Source organism: Protomyctophum bolini, assembly GCF_963924005.1.
Source record: "Protomyctophum bolini genome assembly, chromosome: 23".
Classification (NCBI taxonomy): domain Eukaryota; kingdom Metazoa; phylum Chordata; class Actinopteri; order Myctophiformes; family Myctophidae; genus Protomyctophum; species Protomyctophum bolini.
The window spans coordinates 2,062,635-2,075,380 of NC_137884.1; the positions used below are offsets into that span (position 1 = coordinate 2,062,635).

The 12,746-nt window shown below is 43.3% G+C and overlaps 1 protein-coding gene across 2 annotated transcripts in view; it reads left to right on the top strand.

Annotated features, from left to right (window-relative positions):
* Positions 1-11,866, top strand: part of LOC308310841 (carboxypeptidase M-like) — a 22,659-nt gene extending 10,793 nt beyond the window's left edge. For both annotated transcript variants that reach the window (XM_080757285.1, XM_080757286.1), the window contains exons 5-10: positions 2,173-2,269; positions 3,413-3,518; positions 8,248-8,421; positions 9,786-9,938; positions 10,482-10,630; positions 11,458-11,866. In XM_080757285.1, coding sequence (XP_080613411.1) covers positions 2,173-2,269; positions 3,413-3,518; positions 8,248-8,421; positions 9,786-9,938; positions 10,482-10,630; positions 11,458-11,709 — 931 coding nt within the window. In that variant the 3' untranslated portion in view covers positions 11,710-11,866. The remainder of the gene's footprint in view (positions 1-2,172; positions 2,270-3,412; positions 3,519-8,247; positions 8,422-9,785; positions 9,939-10,481; positions 10,631-11,457) is intronic.
* The last annotated feature ends 880 nt before the right edge of the window (positions 11,867-12,746 follow it).

Sequence of the window (12,746 nt, forward strand, 5' to 3'; positions counted from 1 at the left end):
GACATCACAATCATCTCCAAGATCTTACTGTTTAACAACCTAGTAAAAGCATTCCTCTTGTAGCCAATGTGTATAATTTCACTGCTTCACTACGGTAACCCCTTTTGGTGTTTTAAGCATTATGTTATACTTTATAGCTATTGAAAAATAGCAGATCTACAAGCTCATAGCGCGGCACTCGATCTGCTATTTTTGAAAAATCGTGAAAATGTGCCTCAAATCTTTGAATATATATATTGTTACAGAGTGAATGTTTTTAACTCAAATCTTTTTCTTCTGGGGGTGTCCCTGGAACAACATATTTTGAGCACCACTGACATAGAAACATAGGTTTTTCAGAAAACTGTTAGAAGTCTTTTTCTTGGAATTGGCCTCAGGTCTAAATGGGTTGGTCGAACTTGTGACACGGTAAGCCTCACTGAGTCGGTGCCAGTGAAATACTACTTATTAGGAGGACGGAACGTGACAACAGAGAATGATGTCTCTTATTCACAAAGTCCTGTGTGTGTGTGTGTGTGTGTGTGTACAGTATGTGTGCGCCTGTGTATGTGTCGGGACATGTTGTGTGAAGTGATGTAGGGATGTTTTGACGTGGCTAACACCACTTGCTCGCTCGCACACACACACACACACACACACACACACACACACACACACACACACACACACAGAAAGAGACCTGTTATTTCATGGTCTGCTGCTTCATCAGATAGTTTTTTTATCATTGGAAAAGAAATGCTACTTATTCTCTCGCGGTCTCTGTCAAGGTTCAGGGTGTTTTACATATGGCACAACACATCTGTAAAGCACCATCGCAGACAGTGACAGTTTTGTAGTTAATTTCTTATATTTTTCAAAAATAGCAGACCTACAAGCTCGTAGCGCGCCACTCAGTATGGCGCGCTATATGAGCTTGTAGATCTGCTATTTTTCAATGGCTAAAGCATAACATAATGCTAACACCAAAAGGGGTTCCCACCCAAAATGGGTTAAGCATTATGTTATACTTTAGAATAGATATTGAAAAATAGCAGACCTACAATCTCATAGAGTGGCACTGAGTGCCACTTTGCAGATCTGCTATTTTTTTTAAATCGTGAAAAGGTGGAGCAAATCTTTGAATATATATTCTTTCACAGCAAACGTTTTTAACTCAAATCTTTGCTTCTGGGGCCGCCTTAACAACAACATATTTTCAGATGGGGGGTCGGCGGCCAATCACATATCATTTCTGGGGTCCTTGACATGAAATAGTTTGAGATATAGAAACATAGGTTTTTCAGAAAACTGTCGGTTCAGGAATATAAAGACATATCACATGTTGTTTTCTAATCACTTGTTTTTCAATGTGCACACTGTCTACATTTATTGAGGCATCTAAACAGCGCCAGAATCGTGGGATCGTGGGAGGCTGTCAATGACCAACAGTCTTGCGATACTTTGGCACGTTCAGCAACATACTTTGAGCTCTTTAATACCCCATTAAACATATACAGTGGCACACATTAAAAAAAAACAACAACAGAAAACAATGTGTGATGTCGTCTTAATATCTTCCTGGGCCCTGCAGTATTTTACAAAGGTCTCAATAGTTCAGAAATGGTGTTTGTGGCCCCTATCGGTCTGGGAGTTTGCTTCCCCGAAACTGCCGGCTGGAATTGCTGGATAGAGAAAATGATGACGACCGTATAGCTTCTTTTTAATTACCTTGATAGGTCAGGTGCTGCTGATGCCAATTAGCACCACCTGGGCTCAAGTCAAGGATCTGGTTGCAGTCCTCTAGATCTGGACTGTCTGTAATCACCGAACAGCTTTCTCACATGCTACTACACGTATACGCTAAACTCACGCCATTTATTATTCAGTGACAGGATGTTCCCTAGAATAACCTGGACGAGGAAGGCACCTTTCCCCTCACACAGCTTTGTGTTTCCTTAACCTGATCATTTCCGTGTCTCTTCGTAGCCCCGTTGGCAGCGCCATGCGTGAACAGGCAACGTTATCTCATCTAAAGATAGTTTGTGCGATAGCCGTTGATTCCCCCCCTTTCTCTCTGCCCCCTCCCCTCTTCCCATCTCTTCATCTCCATCTCCATCCCTCCATCTCTCTCTCTCTCTCTCTCTCTCTCTCTCTCTCTCTCTCTCTCTCTCTCTCTCTCTCTCTCTCTCTCAGGTTTAATCACAACGGTGTGGACCTGAACAGGAACTTTCCGGATTTCTTCGCCGGTCACAGACTGCGCCGACAGGGTGGGGAGGGAAGAGAGCTGGAGGTATAGAGGCTATCTATGACACGTGTGTGTGTGTGTGTGTGTGTGTGTGTGTGTGTGTGTGTGTGTGTGTGTGTGTGTGTGAGACAATCTCGTATGATAACATGTCTCCCCCCCCCCAACCTCATGACTCACACCTCATAACAACGCCTCCGTTGTTGTCGGGCAGAAACCTCGTATCTCCACATTCTAACTTTTAGTGTTTTTCCGTACATTAACGGCACGCCCTACGACTACGTGATCACACTACACTACAGCGTCACAAGCTTGTAGATCTGCTACTTTAACTACTTTGGAATTTGAATCCTGGAAAGTAGCAGTTTTGGACATATGAGGTTTCTGCCACCCGACAGAGACAATTATGTGTACTGTACCATGCCATGTCTTTATATATCTGCCATTTTCAACAATTATTATTTTTTTAAACGTTTTTTTTCAAAGGGAGGTTAGGAACAAATACACATTTTATGTGGGGGTCCATAACATGGAAATATTTGAGAACCTGCACTGGTTTAAATAACAATACAAAAATGTGGAAGCAAGCCCAAATAAGCAAATACACACTATAGGAACAAGACCACCCCCACAAGACCCCCCCCCCCCCCACACACACACACACACACACACACACACTCTGTGTGATGGTGTTGGGTCTCTGGTGGTGATGTACCACTCTGTGTGATGGTGTTGTTGTGTCTGGTGGTGATGTACCACTCTGTGTGATGGTGTTGTGTGTCTGGTGGTGATGTAACCCCCCTGTGTGATGGTGTTGTGTGTCTGGTGGTGATGTACCACTCTGTGTGATGGTGTTGTGTGTCTGGTGGTGATGTACCACTCTGTGTGATGGTGTTGTGTGTCTGGTGGTGATGTACCACTCTGTGTGATGGTGTTGTGTGTCTGGTGGTGATGTACCACTCTGTGTGATGGTGTTGTGTGTCTGGTGGTGATGTACCACTCTGTGTGATGGTGTTGTGTGTCTGGTGGTGATGTAACCCCCCTGTGTGATGGTGTTGTGTGTCTGGTGGTGATGTACCACTCTGTGTGATGGTGTTGTGTGTCTGGTGGTGATGTAACCCCCCTGTGTGATGGTGTTGTGTGTCTGGTGGTGATGTAACCCCCCTGTGTGATGGTGTTGTATCTTTGAAGGTCCAGGCAATGATGGGCTGGCTGAACACGGAAAGTTTCGTTCTTTCAGCGAACCTCCACGGTGGAGCGCTAGTCGTTAGCTACCCCTATGACAACAGTAATGGAGGTATGCACGCACATACGCACGCACGCACGCACACACACACACACACACACACACACTGCACACACACACACACACACACACACACACACACACACACTGCATCTTACGTTGTCATGGTAATAAATGGACAAACACACACATCAGGACTATTGATCGACATGACTCATTCAGGGCTTCTGGAATTGAGTTGAGTTAATTTCACTCTAAAACACTTAACGTCTGTTCTGGCTTCCCTCCTTTTGTGTGTACCCCAGACCGCTTTCAAGTTGCTTGGTTCAATATTTAGATATTTGACATTCATTAGATCAGCTCACTTTTAAGCTCATCCAACTTCATAACACACTTTCCTGCTTCTGCTGACCGATATTGTCCTTCTAATGTGTGAGGCATTTCTCTTTTTGCATTGATCTTTATTAATTAATAATGCATCGTGCTACTTCATGCATCGTATAATACAGAAGTCATCAGCTCACTCTGCCGATTGTTTACAAACAGCCAGTGTCAGCACATTTCTATTTTAGTTAGGTCATAGTCTCTTCGACTATACTAATACTGGATCTCTTGTCCACTATAGTCCCTTCCTAACAGTTTTGTCTAGTTTTTAATTTGTTGACGGAATTGTCAATGCATTTCGTTTTAGTCGTCATAGCTTTAGTTTTCATTTAGTTTCCATTGCCTTTCTAAACACGTCATAGCTTGCGCTCTCTGCAGGGCGAGCACTTTAAATAGGGCTTCCTCCTTCATTGGATCTCTGCTTGTCATGCTGCTACACGCTGCTTCTGTTGCTCCAAACAACAACAACACGAGAAACTTTCAGCTTCCTGGGGGGGCCTGGGGCTGTCTGTCTGTCTGTCTGTCGCGCAATGCACTGTGGGCAATGTAGGAAATGAGCGCACCGTGCCTTGGCTCGTTACATGAGCCGTTAGCATGACAAAGGCCATGTTATAGTGGCGAACCGATCCTTTAAGTATACAACGTTTAGATTTCTAATCATATGCAGGTGTGTACATGTAACAATTGAGAGCGGACGGATACATTTCTATTTTCATTTAGTGTGGTACGAGGCGTCAAAAAAACAGCTCCCGTAGGATTTTTGCGCTAAAATTGTTTTTTTTTTACAGATCTTGGTTCTATAGAGTCCAAACTATGAGAAAATGATGGGGTTCAAATTTTCCCGACCCCCACCCCGTTTCTGGGGGGGTCATCTATTTGGGACCTCCCAGAACAGTATGCCAGCCAGTTAATGTCCGATTTTCATAATATTAGAATTATTTTGTATGTTTTAAAACATTCTGAGTTGATTTCTTAAACTTTTAAAGTGATCAGAAGAATCTTTTTTTACTTTTGGTAGGGGTGTTTCCTCACCTGGGACCTCCCGGAGTGACCCCTGGGCCTATTCCAGTTCTCATTACATTCCTCGCTCTGCTCCTGCTCCAGAATATTGTCAAATTAGATCATAAATGAAGCATAAAAGTATTTGTAGCTGGGCTCTGATATAAAAAAAATGGTAGTAGCCAATAGCAGGGGTCTTCCACAGGGGGCCCATGACCCCTAGGGGGTCCTCAGAGTTACTATACAGGGGCCCACCAAATCATTGTGGGATAGGAACTTTTTTTCTTTTTTTTACATTAAACCACTTGAACCATAGCATCCCTTTTCCAAGGAGAACTTTAGCCAACAATAGCTGATCTACAAGGTTGTAGTTTGAGCTTGTAGATCAGCTATTTTCAAAGTAAGGTGCCTCAGACCCAAGTGTAGCAAATATTGGAGGAACTAGTATTTCTTTGCTCGTGATCTCCTTAAATATGCTCGACTATCTTGCCCAAATGAACGCTCTTGAACAGGATGACCGCAGTTTAGGTGTGCTTCCCCGTGGGAGGTTAGGGTGTGGGTTTGAGATGGTTAACATCGGTAGACTGTAGACAACTTGACTGCGTGTACTGTACGTGCGTTTGATTTGTGAGTTCTCTTGGCACAGTACCATGGGTGTGTACGCATAACAAAACCATGATGCTTCTATGCAACGATTGATTGATTGATCATTGAAGCTGAGAAATGTCGGCTATGTGGTTGACACGCACTGTGAGAAGATGAGTTCAGATATGTACCAGTGCCACTGTCTGCTATTTTGTTTAAAGCTGCATTACACCTCAAGCAGACTGAAATTATGAACCCTTTTGGGTGTTATTTTGACCATAAAGTGATGCTATTCTTGTGTGATTCTCAAAACAGGATTTGATATATTCAGACTAAAATTATTAATATTGCCACCACCACCAATAACCATGATAATACAGCAGCTATCTGCACCCGGGGAAATCACTTTGCCAGCTTGTGAATGTGATGGACATTTCCATTAATATTTTATTTTTGCCACGGACATGCAAAACAAGTGATCAATGATATTACCAGAACACAAATGTATAGCCTATAGTACTAATTGACTCTTGACGTGTCATAGTGTCTACTCTATTCCACTGCGCTACACATTTTAAAATAAGTCATTTATCAAAACTTATTTTTGGGGAAAAGCCGATCTACAAGCTCACAACACATTACGGCATGTTGTGACCTTGTAGATCAGCAATTGTCCTTTCTTCTTAGCCTATAATGACAGGCCCAAAATTGGGATTTCAGGGTAAAAATAGCTATATAGTCACCCAACTTACCCAGAAAGACTGGGAAGTTATCCACTGTATACTGGCAGGTGGCCGTCCAGACAGGCATTATATGTGGCATAATGCATGGTCCAAGTATATTCCATGTTTGGGATTTCAATAAATGGGTCTTCCGTCTTATACAGTAAGTAGGCTACAGTTGCAGTCCGAGAAAGGGACACTTAGCTGCAAAGGTGAATGGGTGCGCAGTATACTTAATATTAGGTTATTGCAGATGGCCTTTCAGAGGACAGTGTTACTTGGGGACATGAGGAGACAGGATGTTCTACAAGCTAAACTAGTTTTGTGTTTGTCAACGTAGCTTAAATAGTTGGTGTCAGTTCATTAAGGTGTGTACTCTAGGTTGATGACTTATGAGACATGCAATGGAAACATACCTGAGATTCAAAACAGATAATTAAGTACTGTTTAAGGAATGTTTCACTGTTCACTGTTTCACTGTGTTGTTGTGGAGCATTTGCTATAACAAAGTAGATAGACTAGACCCCATGCAGTAGTGTCATTGCTGTAACTTGGTATCTGTAATGTGTTCTGTTGCTGCAGGGTGAACTACTGTATGGGTAGCATTATAGTATAATCGATGCCTTACAGCCCCCCCCCCCCCCCCCCCCCCCCTCTGTTTTGGAATGAGGGAACATAGGGCTGAGGGAACATATAGGGCTGAGGGAACATATAGGGCTGAGGGAACATAGGCCTGAGGGAACATAGGGCTGAGGGAACTTGGGTACGGTCCCAACACTATTAGGGAGGACATTCAAAAGATGATGATGACGAAGATGAATAGATCCTGCAAATAATGTATTGTAGGCATAATTGACCATGGGCTCTTTAAGAGGATAGGTGTGTGTGTGTGTGTGTGTGTGTGTGTGTGTGTGTGTGTGTGTGTGTGTGTGTGTGTGTGTGTGTGTGTGTGTGACTGTGTGTGTGTGTGTGTGTGTGTGTGTGTGTGTGTGTGTGTGTGTGTGTGTGTGTGTTGTTAGTGTGAGTGCAGTGTGTGAAATAAATGGACACATTCTGCGTGCCCAAAGTGAGAAGTTGCAATATCTGTCAACAATAATGGTAGAATACTAATAAACTATCAAAGTACTTTACATAAACGCAAGATATTCTAATACTATTCGAAATACTTGCAAATCTGTATATATGGGTGCAAGAATAGGGGAAAAACTAGTCCCGGCCCCCTGTGGAAGACCCCCTGTATTAACTACTACTCATTTTTGTAATCAGTGCCCAGCTACAAAAGCTTTTAATGCTTTAAGTATTATCTAATTTGACATTGTTCTGGAACAGGAGCAGAGCGAGGAATGTAATGATGAGTACTGAGATGAGTCCGGGGGGTCCCGGTGAAGAAAGACCCCAACCTAAAGTCAGAAAAGATTATTCTGGCTACTTTCAAAGTGTAATAATAATAAATCAACTCAGAATTTTTAAAAACCTATAAAACAACCCTAATATTATGAAAATCGGACATTAATTGTCTGGCGTACTATTATATGACCCGCCAAATAAGGGGTGGGGGTCGGGAAAATTTGAACCCCATCATTTTCTGACAGTTTGGTCCCTATGAAAGCCAAAAAATCACTTTTAGCAAAAAAATCCTACGGAAATACACCTCGTACCACACTAATTGGTGGAAAGTAACTAAGTACATTTATTTAAGTACACATTTGAGGTATAGGCTACTTTACTTGAGTATGTCACATTTTCAGTACTCTTACTTCTACTCTACTTTTAGTTACTAGTTACTTTGTAGATTTTGATTATTACCACTTCAGCACTTATATACATTTCGGCCATTTAAAAATAGCTGATCTACAAGCTCACAATGCGTCGCGTCGCGACGCATTGTGAGCTTGTAGATCAGCTATTTTCAAAATATTCTGTACTCATTTTGAACTTGTGAAATGGGACATTCTACAATATGAGTACTTTTAACTTTAAGTGCATTTTGATACCGATACTTTTGTACTTTTACTTACGTGTACATTTTGAATACGGGTATAAGCACAACATTTGAGTACTTTTCCCACCACTGTCCCCCCCGCGTGCAGGTGTTGAGTTGGTGGGCAGGGCCAGCGTTGCCCCGGACAACGACGTGTTTGTTTACCTGGCCAAGGTGTTCTCCTACAGCCATGCCAGCATGCACCAGGGCAACCGTTCATGCCGTGACAACTCGGCGTTCCCAGACGGCATCACCAACGGTTACCAGTGGTACCCTCTGTCAGGTTGGTGTCGTCGCCGTGGCAACTGTGACCGAGTGAGATTGCGTTGGCAATGGTCAATGGTTGGAATAAAGTACTCTTCTTTCAGTACTTTAACATTTTTTTAAGTATCGTATAACTTGAGCACCTCAATTTCATAATTACATTTTATTATTAGCTCTCAATGGCCACTCCGGGGCTCCGTAGCCATAAGTTGTTATGCATGATTATAAATAATGATGTACTTTATAATGAGTGGTATGAAGCTGTAAGTGCTGTAAGTGAATTATAATATTGACACATTTTTCAAAAGTGTTAAAAAAACTCCCACTTCTGACTAAACCTCCTAACTCCATTCAGACGAAATTAAATAAATAATGTTCACACCAGTGATTTGATGCGCTTTTGTGCGTGCTCTCTGTTTAACGGACGGGACCCCATATACTGCTCTGTAATCTGATCCCTGGTCAGCGGCTGACCGTCAGCCAGTCTACAGCAGCTCGCCAGCGGGCATCTGCTGCTCAGAGTCCTGCAACGGGTCGGATACCCGCGATAACCCGTGTGTACCCGAGTTTGACGGGTGGGAACGGGCGGGACAATATAACTTTATAAGTTAACGGGTACGGGTACGGGCGGAACGCGACACAACGCGGGTGGGTGACCTTTTTTAATCAGTGGACCCGCACTGCGCAATGTTATAAACAGCAGCTGAGCTGGGGTTTCTCCTCAACAGCGGAGACGAGTTAAATCCGTCACATGCCCAAGGAATCGACAGTGATGTCACATCACTGCCGATTCCTTCATAATGGCGTTCTGTTTCTGCTGCTGTGCTTCATGCTACATCCGTGTTGCATAGCAGTGACATCACGGTCTAATCCTTGCTTCCTTATCGTAGCATTTCACGTGTTGAGTTTATTTTTTTATCACCAGGCTGCAGACTAGTGTAGCCTATATTTTCGTTCGCGCTGACGAAACACCAAGGGATTATAATTTATAATGCCAACATTCAACACAAGATGTAAAGCTAACCCAGGTAAAGTTGCCCTAATGCGCCACTCTGTCTAAGTGTAAATAAAGTAAAAAAGATTAGCCTGATGAGTGATGACCATGTTTGAAACAGCCTTGGATCAAGACGGTCGACTCATCAGGCTAATCTTTTTTTTTTTATATCATCCTCTCCTTGTTGATATATTATGCCAATATATGCCATTTAGGTTGAAATCATGATATAACTTTATGTTGTGATAATAAGCAGCAGTAGCCTCAGTCATGAACTACATGTCTGCCGCCGCCCACCACCACCACCACACCAAAAACTGGAGAAAATATAAAAATCACGGCACTCCATCTTTAATATTTTGATATATGTATGCTTATATATTTTGCAGGTGGAATGCAGGACTATAACTACATTTGGGCCCAGTGCTTGGAGTTGACCCTTGAACTGTCCTGCTGTAAATATCCACCAGCCAATCAGCTTCCAGCTCTGTGGAAGGAGAACAAGCAGGCTCTGCTGGATTATATTAAACAAATTCACCTAGGTTAGTGTCTGTCTGTCTGTCTGTCTGTCTGTCTGTCTGTCTGTCTGTCATTCATTCAGAAACTGGGCCACCTTTGTTGTTAATTAAAGTTCTGGAAAGGGTCTGAAACCTTAGAGCAACACTGGATCACTCATTAATAGTCAATGGTTAGCATAATGTTAGCTGATAGTGACGCCCCCTTTGTGTGTGTGTGTGTGTGTGTGTGTGTGTGTGTGTGTGTGTGTGTGTGTGTGTGTGTGTGTGTGTGTGTGTGTGTGTGTGTGTGTGTGTGTGTGTGTGTGGGTGGGTGGGTGGGGGGGGGGGGGGTTGGTGGCGTGGTGGCCAGACTTTGGCACTGACTTTTGCAGGGGTGTAATGAAGTGCACGCACACACACACACACACACACACACACACACACACACATACACACACACAACTGGCCACGGGTTAGTTGTTACCAGCCACATCGTGTGTTACCGTGTGTCGTTGCATGCGTGTGCGTGTCCATGTGTGTCTGTGTATGATGGACATATGACCATTCTGTGTCTCTCTTCCTATCTAGGAGTCAAGGGTCGTGTGTTGTCATGGTCAGGTCTTCCTTTAGAGGGCGCTGTTGTCGAGGTTCTGGGCAGAAACAACCTGTTTCCATTTAAAACTGACAGGAGAGGAGAATATTACAGATTACTTCTGCCAGGAAGCTACACGTTCAGGGTAACACACAAACACACACACGCAAGCAAGCACAAGCAAGCATGCACACACACACACACACACACACACACACACACACATATGGTATAAAATGGATTAATGAAAAAAAAAAAAAAACCCAATTTCTCAACGTTGAGTCCCTTATGTAAAGGTGGTTGCACACTGGGCGCGTTTTTCTGAAAAACCGATGGAGAAACGCAGCAAAAAATCCGAAAAACTTGTGTGTGCAAGGACCTTTATGGGTCCATTTGTTACCAGAGAGTTTAACCCATTCAGAATGGGAACCCCATTTGGTGTTTTAATGATTATGTTATACTTTAGCTATTGAAAAATAGCAGATCTCATAGCTCTCTCATAGCTCATAGCGCTCACTATGAGCGCTATGAGCTTGTAGATCTGCAAATCTTTTTAATCGTGAAAATGTGGCGCACATCTTTGAATATATATTCTTTCACAGGGGACGTTTTTAACTCAAATCTTTGGTTCTGGGTGGTCCCTGAAACAACATATTTTGAGATGGGGGGGGGTCCGCGGCCAAATACAGACAATTCTGGGGGTCCTTGACATGAAAAAGGTTCACCGCATTGGTGCACCACTGACATATATAAACATAGCGTTTTTCAGAAAACTGTCATGATTTAGAAGGCATTTGTAGAAGTTTCATTATTTGTCTAAATGGGTTAAACAAACACAGAGGATTTTACAGTGTAGATTGGTAGATTGGCAGGTAGTAAAATAAATAAATAAATAATAATAATAATAATAAAATAAGTGTATACCCTTCTGATGAAAAAGGTTGAGAGTCACTGCCTGTGTTTGATTGACAGGTGTCATATCCTGGACATGACGTTCTGAGAGAGACACTGTCCGTCCCCCACGGCCCCGACGACTACTCGGCCCTCGTCCATCACTTCCGCCTGCGGAAGGCCGCCGACGTGGCGGCAAGCCACGCCCCCTCGCCTGGCCTATTAAGCCCCACCCCACTCCCGTGGACACCCGCGAATGGGCGGGGGGCCGTGTCTATACCCCGCCTGCTCTGGGTTGTGGGGGTTTGGTTTGGGGCGGCGGGGCTAATTTAAATCTTCAGCCGCAAGGACGCTATAAACGTACCGAATACCTCGGAAGACAAAACAAAATATGTATAATGAGACAAGAATACTGTGTGCATTATATTATATGCATTGTATACATATTTATCCTTCGGAGAACGACACTGTCCGTCCCACAGCAGTCTGGGGGCACACATGCACTTTCAAAGGGGGGGGGGGGGGGGGGGGGGGAAAGCCTGTCACGCGGAGCCAGCGGAGCCTCCCTATTGGTTAAGCAATCTGTCTGTCTCTGTTCTGCCCTTGCCCGCCGACACTCTGCGGCAATAGAAGTATATGACACATTTTGAAGACGATGGTGCAGTATATCACACACAAAACTCTGGTATATCACAGACTTCAGCACCTGTGTTTAGATATGCAGTTTGTTATCAAACAGAGATGTTCTCGCATGCTTGACTATAAGCCCCGGCCCCTCTGCACTCTGATTGGTTGGGGAAATAACTACATGGAAAATCCCAGGAAGGTTGGCTCCTTTGTTTAAGCATATTATAGGTAAGGCAAGGGCCAAGCTCTGCTGAACAAGGTTGAAAATGAGACCCAGACTGTTATGGAATGTGTTTAGGACAGCAGGCTACTGGACATGGCCCACTGCAGTATGTCTTATTGCAGTGTTTTCTTTTTAAATTTTATACCGGTGTATATATATTTTTATTTTCCATGTTCTTGCTCTATTTGCACAACAAACAAGCCAAATTGTGTTTTTCTTCTTGCAAATTGTGTTGTAGTTATTTTGAATATCTATAACAAATCCAATTATGTAAGATGTGTTATCTTTGTAATGTATTTTTTATGAGCGGATTCTCTGCACAATGATAACGTTTCTATAAACATTTTAATGTACCTCTGACAGAGACACTGTTGTTGAATAATGATGAAGGATTTACACCAACCCTTCATAGGCGCCCATCAAGATAGACTGTTGCTCTGGGCTTGCGTCCCTGTAGTAGAGTGTAGATGTAGACAGTTAATTTATCCCAGGTCCCAGCTGTGAAAACTGCAAAGACGCA